We start from the raw sequence: 15,406 nt of genomic DNA on the forward strand, positions 1-15,406 counted from the left end.
TCGACTTAGATGCGTTGTTTTTTTTTACGGTTTTCTAATGTTTAATCGACTTATCTTGGCTGTTTTTCTGAAGGTTTCCTAAGGTTTTATCTACTTCACTTAGCGGTTTTTCCGACTGTAACTTGCTGTTTTTTTAATGGTTTGCTAATGATAATTTGACTTAGATGCGTTGTTTTTTTTAAGGTTTTCTTATGTTTATTGGACTAGACTTTGCCGTTTTTTGGACTAAACCTTGATGTTTTTAATACAGTTTCTTATTGTTTTTATGATAGATTTTTACTGTTTTTCCAACTAATACTTGGCGCGCCCATGACTGAACCTTACTATTTTCCTGACTTATAATTACTTTTGTTCCACACTCTAAGAATGCTTTTGGCTGTCTACCTACTATTTCTCGCTGTCAAGTAAACGTGTCGTACTGTTTTTCGGATTATATCTTACCAAAATATTTAAAAACTACAGATGGTTGAACGTAATATGACTAAAATTTATTCGAACAGCTTCAATTTTTGTAAAAATTTGGAGTAACGATGATCTAAAATGTACATTCCATGCAGTACAAAAACACTCTTACGTTAATATAATATTATTGGTTATTAATGAAAATCCAAAATATAAATTAAGTAATGCTTTAAAGAAAACCATGTTTTTACTGATCCCATATTTAAAAGTGGTAAGAAGTTATCTATTTAACAACCAGCTAAATTTATACCGTAAATAATTTTTAACGTTCATATTAAGATTAGTTATATTTTATTAAAAAAAGACATTTCAATTTAAAGGAAAAAAGTCTTATGTTTACAAAAAATTTATGGATAGAATGATTTTTTGGATTTATTGAATTAAATTGTTTCGCAACTTAAGTTATTTTTTAGTCAATACGTAATTTCACATATCTTCATCGGGAAAATCACTAAATAATAGACATAAATAATTAAAACAATAGACTAAATAAAATTTCAATGTAGCATTTACTATTCATTGGACCAATCATTTTTCGATATTTTGTTGACTAATGTTAAAACCTTTTGGCTTATCGGAGCTACTTTATCTAACTTCTTTGACTCTTTGGGATTAATCTTGGCTCCAAATCTGTAGATAAATAGCAAAAATAACATTAAATTTAAATAGATAATATGATTAAAACCAATTAAAAATTATTTGACTGCATTACCTTTGTAAGAATTCCAAAGTGCATCTGCATTCTTGAGGATATTCAATATTAGCCATATAATAGAGCCCAAAAACTGCACCTATAGCTTAGCTTAACTTTTGACCAGGCAAATGATTATTTAATACTTTTCCATCCATTGCCAAAAGAAACAACTCTCCATCACTGAGTTTACCTAAAATTGAAAAAGAAATTCTTGAACTGAATTAAAACTACATTAAAGAAACGCTAATACTCTTGTCGCTGATGCTTACCGGCTACTGCAAGGCTTGGATGCATGGGAAGAATTTTAATAATTTCTTCGTTTGCTGTGCCTGGCTGCAATATGACAAAGAGTGAGAAAATTTTCAATTACGTCTAAATAACTATCTTAACATTAAATAATTACCTGAAATGAAGGAAACAGAATATCCACTGGTTCGTTAAAATATGACATAATGCAGAGAACGATCGTTGCCACATAGTTTTGACTTCCAATTTCGCAGTTTTTATCATATAAACTAACAATTTCTTTAAAATTGTTTATTTTTTCATGTATTCTTTTTGCTGTTTTCGACTGACCCTCAGTAGATGATGTTTGTAAAGTAAGCTTTAAGAAATACCCCAAAATATTTCGGCAATTTCCTTCAAAAAAATGCTTAACCGAACCGACTAAGTCCTTTTTTAGATGTAGTTGTAAGTATTGTTTTATGCCGTAATCTTCAAATAGGAAAGGCCAATTTTTGCATAAATCTTTCCCTTCCATTTGCGCGTAAATGTCTTTTCTTTGTAAGACAAAACTTTGTTTAAGCTTTTGTTTAACTAATTCTACCGAAGGAGTTATTTCATGGATTAATTCCTGTAGCTCTTTCTGAGCGGAAGTGGCTATTTCAATTTCGTCTTCATCTGGAGAAACAAAATCACTTTGTAGGCGCCGTGCCTGTTTTACATTTTTAGAACGCCTCATCGACGGAATTCCATTAGTTTTATCCCGCGATAGATTTTCTAGCTTGTTTTTGAGTTGATGTGCAAAATATTCGTAACCAACTCCTAATACTTCTTTTTCCTCTCCATCAATGTCTTGAATACCAATTTCATCAACAATAGCGTTGGGATATTTAAGATGGAATCTCTTGGCTATTTCTTTGAGTTGACTATAGCTTGGTCTTTCATTTGCGACGTGTAAAATATTATTCATTATTTCTCTCACAAATTCTCGCCTTTCTTTGTCTTCTAGCCTTTTCCCTTTTGAAATATTGTTCCACGTGGCTTGCTTGAAAAACGTTCGTTGTACTGAGAGCTCTTCATACCACTTATTTGACGGAATTCTTCCGCTGAACTGCATCAAACTCTAAAAAAAGTATTAAAATTTAAAATTTAAAGAAGTCATCCGTATTCGCCGAATTGTTTGCACTTGAGTTGTCAATATCCAGTAGCTTTATGTATTTTAAAAACTTCCGTGCCTGAATAAGTTTAATAATTTTTTCAAGGTCCACTTCCCGAACCTCTACCAAATCTTCCCAGAATTGAACACCCATTTCCCTCAAACAGTTCTCGAGTTTTTCCACTTTATTTTCCTCCTCAGATGATAATCCAGGAAGTGCAGAGTTTATTATGTTTTTTAAATCGAAATTTGAACTTATTAAATCATTTCCTTTATTGGAGCTGTTTACAGAAGCCATTGTTTTGTAAATGGGAAATTAATTCTGTCAATCTGAAACGAAAATGACATTTATTAAACTGAATTCCTTCATTTATTCTATATAAGCTATTGAAATCATCTGCCTATATACTAGTTATATTATAAAAAAGCATTTTAAATCTAAATGACTTAATACGATAATTTTGAGGTAGATATAATATTTAATAGCCATTTTCGTAATACAGACTAAGATTAATTGAAATCTCAAAAATAGAGATGCTAATTTCGTATTGGAAAAATGTATATATCAACTAACAATTATTTAAATTTTTTACGATTAATAATTTGTTAGGAAAAACACGGGAATGGTTACAGTATATGTCATGGGTGATAAACTGCGTGTTTCAAAGTTATAAAATTATTTCCGCGAATTGTATAACATTGAAGTGGATAGTAATCTGCAATTTCACTTATATTAATGATAACAGTTCCTTTATTTTTATAAGGCTCGTAAAGACCCAAAGTTAAGTTACATTTGGAAGAATAATATTCAAGAATAAAAAATACATCACTTCCTTTCACTAGGCATGTTAAAATTTTACCAAAGAAAGCTTTGTTTAAATTATATTGTTTGGCATTTTCCGTGACATTTAAGCTAGAAAAAAAATCTGCCTCAAACGATGTGGACCCACATTCTGTGTACAGAAGATCTGTCGCAAAATAAGTGCCTGTATTTAAATAGGCTTGAAGTTTTTGATGCTTTTCCGCTAGTGTTTTTGTAATGTTTATAAAATTTTTCGTTTGTCTAGCCCACTTTTTGAAAGTTCCATTTTTACTTTCGAAACGAAGAGTAAAGACCCTTATCAGAGGACCAAATTCCAGAATTAGATTCGGATAGTGTGCAAAGACATAATGATGTTTTGGTTTTAATTTATATTCTGGGAAACATTCTATTAGATTTGATTTATATTCATAGAGCATGCCAATCAAAATTGCAACTTCTCCCTTTGTGATTTTTGGGGAACAAATTATTTCAACAATTCCTTTTAAATTCAAGTACAGTTTCCAGACAGGATCAGAAAAATCTTTAACTTGATCATGTAAGACTAGAGAGAGCATGCGTACCATACATCAGTTTTGGGATGCATTTCCGGCTAATTTGTTCGAATTTTGTTTCTGGGGACATGGCTTATTGTTGGAATCGGATCCTCGATATTTAAAATGAGTTATTAACCAATTAAAATTATTAAGAGAGAACCACTCAATTTTAACCCAATTTCTTATAAAAAGCATCAAGTCATAAGCTACTACGCCTTCAAACAGATTATGAGCTAGACATGGTGGTAGTCCTGGATGACACACGTGAAATGAAGTTATACTGTTAAAAGGCGAGTTGTATTTTATTCCTTTATATGACGATAATCCTTCGTTTGTTAGTTTATTAACTGCGTGGTCATATGATTGAACTGTTCTCACGGTTTATTCACGACCAGTTTTGATATCATGAAACTGAATTTCGCAATATCGGCAGATGTAGCCACCAGTGAAATTAGCCTGGTAACCACCAGCGTCGCTTGCGCCCAAGTTATCTCCAATTAAGCCGAAAAGAGATACTTTTACATTTTCTCCGTTCACCAGCTCTATTCCTGTTTCCTCTAAAGATTTCAAATCCGAAATTAGTTTACTGAAGAACTTTTCAACTCCAAAAAGTTTCATGCCCTTCTCTTTGCATAACGAAATTAATTGAATATGATCAACAGAAGACCTTTTCTCTGGTGGAATGTTAAGTAGCGTATAATATACGCCAACCAGCTTGTGTTTACATTTAGCAGAGCCTAAAGGGTTTACTGTTTCAAATCCATCTTGAAATATGAGAAGATTTAGCGACTTCTCCGAGAAACATTCATATTTGCTAGAGCCCTTTCCATCAGTAACATCCTGCATCAAATTATTTTTATTCCTGACATATGTAGGCTTCTTAAATTCCAACATTTTGGAAACCTCTGTGTTTCTCAAAAACGTTTTTAAAGATTCTATTATTGGGACGTAATTATAAAATATTCTTTCTCCCCCCTCATAACCAAGTAAGATGTTTATTGGATGAACGTAATTAAGGGTTTCTGTGTAATATACTTTACGACGATATTGGCTTTTAAAATTTGTTTCGGTTACGGATTCCAATAGATCGCACTCTTGAATAGTTTGCAAAATATTAGCTTGAGTTATTTCATCTAAATTCAAGATCAATAATTTTTCTTTCAATTTATTTAGTAAAAATGCACTTTCCATTTGCTTTAAACATTGAAACTCTTCTACAATCTCTTGAATAGTGGATATGGGTATCAGTTTTTTCGTTTCAAGTTTAAGGTAAAAAAGGCCTAAATTTCTGGCATATTCCGCTTCGGGTGAACGAACAGTAATTTCAACAGAAGAAGTTGATTCGCATGCTTCATTATTAGAAAGTAATGCATTAGTGACATTTTCTTCATTTGGATCAATGATGTCAGTTGTGGTATCCAAAGAATCTAAATCAGTCGTTTTCTGCGCAATGCTAATGAGGTCGTTGTTTTTGTGCTTTCTGAAGATATGCGATGCAAATGTAGATGCCACGTTAAACTTCAAGCCAATGCACCCAAACGGGCAGCAAATTGGTTCTCCTTGACGAATATGATTTTTCAAATGCTTAATATACGATACTGAATCCAAGTATGTCGACTTGCATCCAAAGACCAGACAAATGTTCTGGGGCTCAGGTGTAGAAAATGAAGATTTTTTAGATTGGCATATGTTAGCATATTCATTAGAGTTAGCCGCTCTTTTCCTGTGTTTCCTTTGAAAGTGACTTTTAAACGAACTGTAATTGCTGAAACGCCATTCACAACTTGAGTAATAGCACGAATAAACCATACGCGAAGTATGTCGATGAACTTTATAATGTTTTATAAAGTCAATGCAGTCAACAAAGATATAATCACAAATTGAACATTTTTTGGACCGCTCCATTATAATCTAAAATAAATACCTGACTATTAAAAATCAATAAAAAAAGTATTGTTCTAGGAAAATTTTGCCAAAACAATTAGATATTAAGCACTAAGTATGGGTGTAAATCACCTTACGCGTATATGTAATGAGAATTAGTTTTAAAACAAAACCACGACCATTATCGCGTAAGTAAAGTCAAAATTTTATTTACAATAAAAACCGACTAGTTTCGCCACAACTCTGAAGAACAAAAGGATTGTAAATAAAAATTTTACTTTACTTACGCAATAATGGTTGTGGTTTTGTTTTTTTTTGGTTTTATATCTAATTCTCATTAATAAAATTAAAACTAAGACATTAAACTAGCCGTTTTCTCTTATTTTAAATAATATATTTTATTGTTTATTTTCTAAAATAAAAATTTGGTTTTTCTTAATGATAGTTCTAGTTCCGAGTTTGACATTTGTCTTTCTGAAAGATTCATACTAATTTAAAGACCTTTCTCAGCCATTGATTAGTTTTTTATGACCGTAGTATATTGGGATTGCTTATTTAAACCGAAAACAATTATATTACTCAAAGGATAGTGGTGTTAAAAAATTGTCGTTTAACGTATTTATAGAGCTCGGCGTTTGGATAATAAATAATCACTTTATTTATTTTTATCCACAAACGAAAATTATCCGGGAAAAACGATTATTTTACATGTTAAATTGCTATATAGCCGTGGATAATATCCATGGATAAACAGTTAATCGTAATTTTTATGCTTAATAAAAACTTTACCGGTTAATTTATCTGTTTCGCCGAGCTCTACGTATTTAGATAGGCCAAGAATGTATTTCATTTTAGTAAGAGAAAATGACTTTGTCGAGATGGTCTCCGTCCCTAAAATACATTAGAATTTTAGAAAGTTAATCTAAAAATCGTCTGCTAAATATTTATAGCGACCATCACTCGGTGCTCCTGTTAAGCCTAGTGGCCGAAATGTGAAAACCATTGATCCACCATAAGTTTTGCGGGTCTTTTTTAATTTTTCATACGTCATAAATCGATTTGATTTAGGGGAAATGTTAAAAATCTTATCAACATATTATTTCTCCTTAATTATAAATAACGGCATTGGACAGGGATTAAACTTAAATTAGGGACCCTAAAATACTGTTCGAACATTTTTAAATTTGGAAAATTTATTAATAAATATATTGGAAAAATATTGTAAATTAGGCGATGATAAGTTTTATGTCTACCCTATTGTATACTCCCCCACTCTCCATATTCTACCACCAAAGACCTGCCGGGGCCTAGATCGTCCGCCAGCGGTGCCAGGTAATGGCGGACGAGCGGACGGCTGATAAGAGGGGGGGGGGTATCCCGCGAAAAATAGTGTATTGTAAGAAAACTTTCATTGCCCGCGGCGTGGAAAAATTTCCTGGCTATTCCTACTAGCCCATGATTTTGTCTGGCGACGTGTGGCCGCCTCTAACATATTTTCTGCACGTTTCCTCGCGTTGTGCAATATCACTCCTCGGACGCTCTCACAACCGCCCTCCCTCTTATAGTTTTCGTCAAAGGGTAAAAACCGAAAAGGTCGCTTTTAGGTGAGACAGTTTTACCACTTTGCGGCGAAAGCAGCGTTGCCAACTGTACCGTAATTATAGTACATTTCGATAATGTTGTCTTTCGATTTTCTCAGTACAAATGTTTCATACACGTAATATCATAGAAATCTCATAGGTAACTAGAATGCTGCCGTGTAACTGGCAAATGGACCAAACGCCGTGGCAGACGATAGACAAATCTCAGCCAATCAGAGCTCAAAGAGTGGTTCTGCCAAGAATTTAATGTCACCAGAGAGAATTACGTCACCCATCTCCCACTATAGTAGCAGAATCAAGAAGGATTATTATCCTCCTTGGCGGAACCACTCTACGGCCTCTCATTGGCTGAAGGTTCAAAATGAACTGGCGTCAAGCTCGGCCGTAGGCGGCAGCATTCTAGTTACCTATGAGATTTCTATGCGTAGTACGCTTTTTGGGATAATTAAACAAATTATAAGAAAGTCATTTCCAGTCTGTTATATTACTCCTATTAGGCTAAGAATTGAAATATTATTATCCTTGGATAAAATTCGATAACAATAATTTAAATTTTTGGACCAAGAAAAAGAAATTTCAAATTGGAAAAATTTAGTCAAAAAGCTTCAGACAAACAAAAACCGGGATAACGTTTTCTATTAAATTATATTATTATAATACTTAAATACTAAATATGGTTTTCAGATTCCATGTATGGGTAATTTTAAGGAAGGCTCAAAATGTTTTTAAAATAGTAACAATAATTTCATTGCGATAAAGACTATTTATAATTATGCACAAAACGTGTCAAATACCAAAACAAAACTTTAAGGGATAAAACTTATAAAAATGTGTTTTTTTTTAAATATAAACGCGAGTTAAAAAGATTTTACAGTTGAGTTTTAAGAGTATATCTACAGTATTTAAGTAATTAATTTTATTTTAGATATGCAATAGACGTCTTTACAGTTCGTGCGTTTTAAAAATAAAGGGAATTAGAGTGCGAATGGAATTTGTCAAAAACCATTAGTAAAAGTTAGAATGAATTAAGGACGAGTTACTTCTTGAATAAACTTTTTATATTTTACGTGAACAAGTGGCCTAATGCCAACTCGAAGAAAATTTATGGTTGATAAAACCAAAACACTTTGTAAAGCCTAAAATCTTTTCTATAAGTAAAATTTCATTCCAAATAACAATTTCAATAAAAGTTATAACAATTTAAGAGTTCTGTATATTATTTTCATAAAGACCATTCAGCCAAATTAGTCGGATAAACTAAGCATAAGTTATTTTCTGAATGTGGTAAATATTTTAGGCAAAAAAATGAATTAGAAACGACTTAGCCTAGACGTTATTCCTAATAAAGTAATACCCGAGACATTTAATAACCTAATTAATATATGCTGTAAGTTTTTGTATTTCTTTAAGGCAATTTTGTGAAAATGGAACTCGAGAAACCACCAAAATGTCAATTAATAAAATATGCTTATTTCAAATATGTGAGTAATCAATGGAAATAACGTTACCTTGAGATTACGGGTTAGCGTTGAACATGGGCAATCTTGAAATTTGTGGCGAGTTGCTGCCTCGGTCCTCGGCCGGTTAGAGAATCCGTTTGTTGCTTGAACCTGTTCGAAGAGAAAGTGGTCGCGAACGACGACAGTACTGACCAGCTGGACCTCGTTCCGCATTCTAAGCCCCCAGTCCCCACCAAAACAAAATTCCAAGAAAGGGTCGGGATGCCTAGCCATGGAATATGAAAACTCGGTACCGCGCTTACCTCGAATGCATGTCGTCGCCTGAAAGCCAAATCCATGTAACTATGTACACAAATCTTAAAAAGATAGTCGATTTTGCTTTCAGGTGGCGACATGCATTCCGAATACTTACAAACGCGGGAAGTGTAACAGGTTGTATTGTAGAAACAGGACGATAAAATGCAAGGTTGGTAGAAGAAAAGCACCGGATAAAATGCACCTGCTCATAATAAATGTACTTTCCGTTTTTGTCGGCTTAAATACCTATACAGGGTCTTTTTTTTTGCTCGGAAAAGTGTTTTTTTTCAAAAACTATTTATAGTACCGATTTCAAATTTGGAAGGTCAATTCTCTATACCGGGGGACATCAGTTTGAGAAATTTGAGCGTTTTCGGTAATGTTTTTCACCAATTTTGAAAAATTATTTTTCGACCACTAGGTGCGAGATAAAAAATTTCTATTATAAAGTTGTAGGCCGTCATCGAAAACCCTTAAAAATTGTTCACTCGACGAAAAACAATTTATTTATCAGTGAAAATTCGAGCTTGAAAAATTTACAAGTTGGTGAAGCCAAATTACGATTGTTTGAAACGATAATTGAAACCGAATTACCTAATCCAGTTGAAACTTTGGTTAAAAAAACGACCGGATTTAAAAAACACGAGGCTATAGGTCAATCCTAAACATGCATTGGGTATTTAAAGGAAAACTTTGGGAGATTATTATCAGTGTTTGATAATATTTCGAACAATGCCTCGTTATTCAGTAGCTGAGCGTACCGAGATAGTTGCCATTTACTATGGAGAAGCAGCGCAAAACCTTAGAAGAGTGACTGAAATCTTCGCAGAAAGACATCCAAATGGAGCACCATCTGTAAATACAGTAAGACGAGCAATTCACGATTTCAATCAATTTAGTCACTTGCAACCTAGGTTTCGCGGATTGGGTCAACCGGATTTAGACTTCGAGAACAATGTACTCGCGTACTTTGTGGCATATCCTCGTCACAGTTGCGCTAACGCCGCTGCTGATTTGGGTTGTTCTGCAAATCGTGTGTGGAAAATTCTTCGTAAGAATCGCTATCACCCATACAGAGCTACGCTCCACCAAGGACTAATTGACGGAGACCATCAAAGACGTTATGAATTTAGCAACTGGTTACTAAATGCTGTCCAAGAAGATAGACAATTTTTGCGCCATGTTTTGTTCTCCGACGAAGCGTCATTTTCTAGAGATGGGCCCTTTAATCATGAAAACAGCCATCTTTGGTCTGACATCAACCCACATTGGGGTTTTGAATATCATCACCAGGTTCAATTTGAACGGGTCAATGTTTGGGTTGGACTTGTTGGAAACCGTTTGATTGGTCCCTTTTTCCTGCCGACGAACCTCAACGGCCAAAGGTATTTACATTTTCTACAGAACGAACTGAGTGACGCAATCGACGACCTTCCATTGGCTGAAAGACGTCAGTTGTGGTTTCAGCAAGATGGCGCCCCTCCGAATTTTTCCCGGCAAGTAACTGAGCACCTCAACAACGAGTTTCCTGAAAGGTGGATAGGGAGAAATGGTCCAGTGCATTGGCCAGCAAGGTCACCTGACCTAACACCGCTGGATTATTTTCTCTGGGGATTCGTTAAAGCAAAGGTATACGCCACGCCCATTGAAACTAGGGAGGAACTCATTAGACGAATAATCAGTGCTTGCCGAGACGTCACACCAGAAATGGTAGAGAAAGCGTTTGAGAACTTAATTGTCCGCGCACAAACCTGTGTTGCAGCCAATTGTGATATTATTGAAAATGTTTTGTAAAAATTTATGTGAATAAAATATCTGCATTTAAAAACCAAACGTGTACATTTTTTCAAGTGTGAAAACTCTACTACGTTTGTATTAGACTTGTTCCCTTTTCAATTATCGTTTCAAACAATCGTAATTTGGCTTCACCAACTTGTAAATTTTTCAAGCTCGAATTTTCACTGATAAATAAGTTGTTTTTCGTCGAGTGAACAATTTTTAAGGGTTTTCGATGACGGCCTACAACATTATAATAGAAATTTTTTATCTCGCACCTAGTGGTCGAAAAATAATTTTTCAAAATTGGTGAAAAACATTACCGAAAACGCTCAAATTTCTCAAACTGATGTCCCCCGGTATAGAGAATTGACCTTCCAAATTTGAAATCGGTACTATAAATAGTTTTTGAAAAAAAACACTTTTCCAAGCAAAAAAAAAGACCCTGTATATAAAACTATTCAAGTCGATTTTCGAGCTTTTTAGCATTATATTAGATATATTTTAAGAGATCTTACATTAGTTATACGAATATTTTAACAAAGGTAGCCTTTTTTACTTTAAAGTTATAGCCGTTCATCAACATTTCCAGTCAAAGCCCAAAATTATAGAAATATATGTTACTTAATTAAGGGTATTAAATTAAAAGTTATCAGAATTATTACGTAATTTAGTTTTAATTATTCTATACTTTACCATAAATTAAATAAAATGAGATTGACCGATGAGAGCCAGCAGAGACCGTGGTGGTCGGTCACGATGGCGGCCATGAATGTACGGGCGAAACTTCTGTACTCCGAATACAATAGCGAGACATTCCCTCTCTGTTGGGCTATAATTCTGCTCCGCGGAGTTCAGGAGACGGCTAGCGTACGCGATGACCTGCTCTCGGCCCTTGATTCGTTGCTTTAGGATGGCTCCAACCCCGTATGCCAAAGCATCGGTGTGGACTTCAAAAGGTGCGTCCCACTGCGGGTGTGCTACTACTGGAGATGATACTAGGCAGTTGCGTAAATGCTGAAAAGCCGTGTTCTCAGCTGAGCCCCACTGGAATGGGCAATCCTTGCGAGTGAGTTCCGTCAGGGGCTTGGCGACGGTTGAAAAGTCAGGAATGAAGCGCCGGTAGTAGCCAGAAAGGCCGAGGAATCGCTGTACTTGCTTCATGGTTGTTGGTGTGCGAAACTTGGTGACCGCTTCCAGATTACGGGGATCCGGAGAGATGCCCGTACCATCAATCACGTGACCAAGGTAGACTATCCGGGGTTGGGCAAAAGAGCATTTGCTCGGCTTTACCTTCAGATTCGCCCGGCGGAGGCATGTGAGCACTTGGTCCAGGTGACGGAGGTGGAAGTCGTAGTCCCTGAAGAAAATGATGATGTCGTCCAAGTAGGCCATAGTGATTTGCCACATGAGAGATCCCAGAGTCCTTTACATTAGGCGTTGGAAGGTGGCAGGGGCATTACAGAGTCCCATGCCAAGAACATTCAACTCAAATTGTCCATCTGGGGTGACAAAGGCGGTATTTTCTTTGTCGCTTTCGTTGATGGCGACCTGAAAGTAGCCAGACGCTAAATCCAGGGTGGTAAAGAGTGACGCTCCGGCCAGGCGATCGAGGGTGTCGTCAATACGGGGTAATGTGTGAACATCCTTCTTGGTGACCAGATTTAATTTGCGCCAATCGACACAGAAGCACCATGTACCGTCCCTCTTTTTGATAAGAATGACCGGGGTGGCCCATGGGCTACATGACTCCCGGATCGTTCCGTTCTCGAGCAGCTTGTGGACCTCTCCTTTGAGGATGTCCCGTTCCTTGAAGGACTAGCGATACGGTTGTGATCGAACCGGAGCTGCGTCGCCTGTGTGAATTTGGTGCTGAATCAAGGATGTGCGCCCAAGATCGCCCTCGAACCGCGAGAAGACGGAGGAATGTTGTCGGAGAAGCGATAGTAGTTGTTCCTTCTGTGAGATAGGGAGGTTTTTGCAGATGTCCAAGTTTGGCGGCAGGTCGCAGCGGGCATTGGTGTCCTGGTGGGTGTCCAGTAGGTGCAGCTCCAGGATGTCATGGGCCCGAGCGAGTGTAGCATGGCGGTGCAGTATGATGGGGCGAATATGGGGGTTCGCCACTCGTATCAAGGCTCTGCCGTCCTGAAATGTTACCACGGTTTTGCAGACTAGCAGTCCATAGCACTCGAAGGTGGATGTTAGAGGTTCGATCATCATGGCGCTGGAGGCCCCAGGAATGGATACTTCGAGGGCCAGTTCTGATGACGCGGGGATGGTTGTATCCTGAGAATTGCGGACGAGATTCGAGCGGTCGAATATGGAGTCTGGTAGTGGAAAGACGTCGGTACCGATGGTGACGGACCTGTTGCGAAAACTGAGTTCAACCTTGTTTTGGTCACAAAATTCCAAACCCAGCAGGAGGTCGTAATCCAAATTGTCGACGAGAAGAGCGTCTATAGTGTGGACGGTGTTGCCAAGTAGTACGTTCAGAGTGGTGGCTCCCCGAGGAGAAATTAACGAGCCATCAGCGACCCGTAACTGAATAGAACCAGCTGGTCTTGTAGAGAGATTCAATCTGGGCAGTAGTCGGGGATTGATAATGTTTTTGATACTTCCTGAATCTACAATTACGTGAATTCTTGTAGTGTTAACTGTAGCAGGAATGGCGACTAATTTGTTTGACGGGCTGAGAAGGAGAGGAAGGGGTTGGTGGGAGGACGGCGGTGCTCCCTCTGTTACCACCGTCGAGAACCATTTCCCGAGTTGTAACGGGGTGACGCACTGCGACCCCGGTTCCAAGATGAAGACGTCGCATGGGGTGAAGAAAATTGAGTGGGAGTAGTGTGAAACCTCTGGGGCGAACGGTTGCGATCGTAGTATTGGAACTGCTGGCGGCCATGGTCGGGACGAGGCGGTGAGCGGCCCCGATTGTAGTCCAATGATTGGTCGTTGAAGGTATGAGCGGTTGGTCGGGTATTCGTCTGGCAGCAGTAGGAGGTAAGGTGGTCCCGTCCACCGCCAGTATAGCAGGAATAAGACGGACTGGGCTCGCTTTGTCGAGACGAGGAACGCTGTTGAGTGACAATTTGGCGCAAGTCTCGTATTTCGCGGCGTAGTGCATCGATCTCGGAATCAGAAGGATGCAGGAGGGCAGGTTCCACCCTTTGCGCTTCAAGGTTAGCCGTCTTTGTGGCTAAGAATTTTTCCATCGGCAGCTGGCATCGAGTGGGGAAGGCTGCTTATCGTTCTCAACTTATCCAGAAAGTCGGTGGCAGACGTCGGTGTCATCAGGATGAGTTTGTCTTTTAGTTCCGGGAGAAGGCCGTTCAATAGAAAGTTTACTTTCTCGTCTTCTGGCATTGTGGGGTTTGCGAGTGAACATAACCTGATAGTGTCACGGTAATATTGAACCGGATCACCCCCGGGAAGTTGACGGTTAAGTAGGAGCTCGTTAAAGATTGAACGGGAGGAGCGTCCGAACTCGCTTAGCAAAGCACTCTTCCATTGATTCCACGTAGTATAGGGCGCAGCCTGGGTACTTCGAAGTTTGGCGGAGTACCATGGCAGGACGGAATCCACAAGGACAGTTGGCAAAAGAGAAATTCGGTCAGCATCTGATTTCCCGTGAGGGCGTTGCTCGAAAATGGCGAGGAAGTCGTTAACATCCTGTGTGGCGGGTTTCGAACTTTGGTGAATTCTAGTGAACATTTAAAGCGGCGAGAGCGGCGGTAACTGCGGCGGCAATCTCAGCAGCTGTAGCCATTGTTACCGGTAGAGCTCCGAAAATTTAGGTGCCAAGTGTAGGGTCCGGCGGGAATGGCGAGTGGTTGGCTCCGGTGCAATAGAACGAAGCGATAGAGCCGCGTTGGACGCGACGGCGTGTTGGCTGGCCGGTAAATCGGCTAGGAAGTCGGTGAAGGTGGGTAAATTGGGAGACCCATACAGTTCTGTATCGGTTGACGAAATAGAATGTGAGGGGGACGCCGAAAGAGGTACTTTCATCGGCGGGTAGAGCTGGCAGATAGTACGCCGGATCGAGGCAGGCGCCTCCACCACTTTGTCACGTGTACGATTAACGAGACTTGGTTTCAAACGCAAAGGGAATTTTATTTACACTCAAATTTATACAGATATTTTCAAAGATTACAAAAATTCGCGGAATAATGTTGGCGACGGGCCGGGATGAGATTAGGCAGCGACGGCGAGGCAGGGGCGAAGCGGGAGGCTTTGGCGTCTTCGCGTCGAGGTCTCCGGAAGCTAATTCTCGTGAAGCGGGACTTTTCAGTCTTAAGATTCTCACGAGAACCGTGAACCTCAGTAGGCGGGACTTTTCAGTCTTGAGATCCTACTAAGGCTGCCTCCGGAGAGGGAATCCTCTCATGTCCCTTGGGTCGCCCCCTTTTATACCAGAGCCCCGTCTTTGTTCTATTGTTGGGCTGCCGCTGGTGTTTCCCGCCTGGCGGTCCTATGAGGCGCGTGCGCTTTACCAAATCAT

The 15,406-nt window shown here is 38.3% G+C and overlaps 1 protein-coding gene across 1 annotated transcript; it reads right to left on the reverse strand.

Annotated features, from left to right (window-relative positions):
* Positions 1-4,271: 4,271 nt before the first annotated feature.
* On the reverse strand, positions 4,272-5,795 carry LOC149954442 (uncharacterized). The gene has a single exon (XM_090169902.1). The coding sequence runs from the start codon at positions 5,793-5,795 to the stop codon at positions 4,272-4,274; it is 1,524 nt and encodes a 507-aa protein (XP_090026028.1).
* Positions 5,796-15,406: the final 9,611 nt, after the last annotated feature.

Source organism: Leiobunum rupestre, chromosome 3 (genome assembly GCF_980474605.1).
Source record: "Leiobunum rupestre chromosome 3, qqLeiRupe1.1.hap1, whole genome shotgun sequence".
NCBI lineage: Eukaryota > Metazoa > Arthropoda > Arachnida > Opiliones > Sclerosomatidae > Leiobunum > Leiobunum rupestre.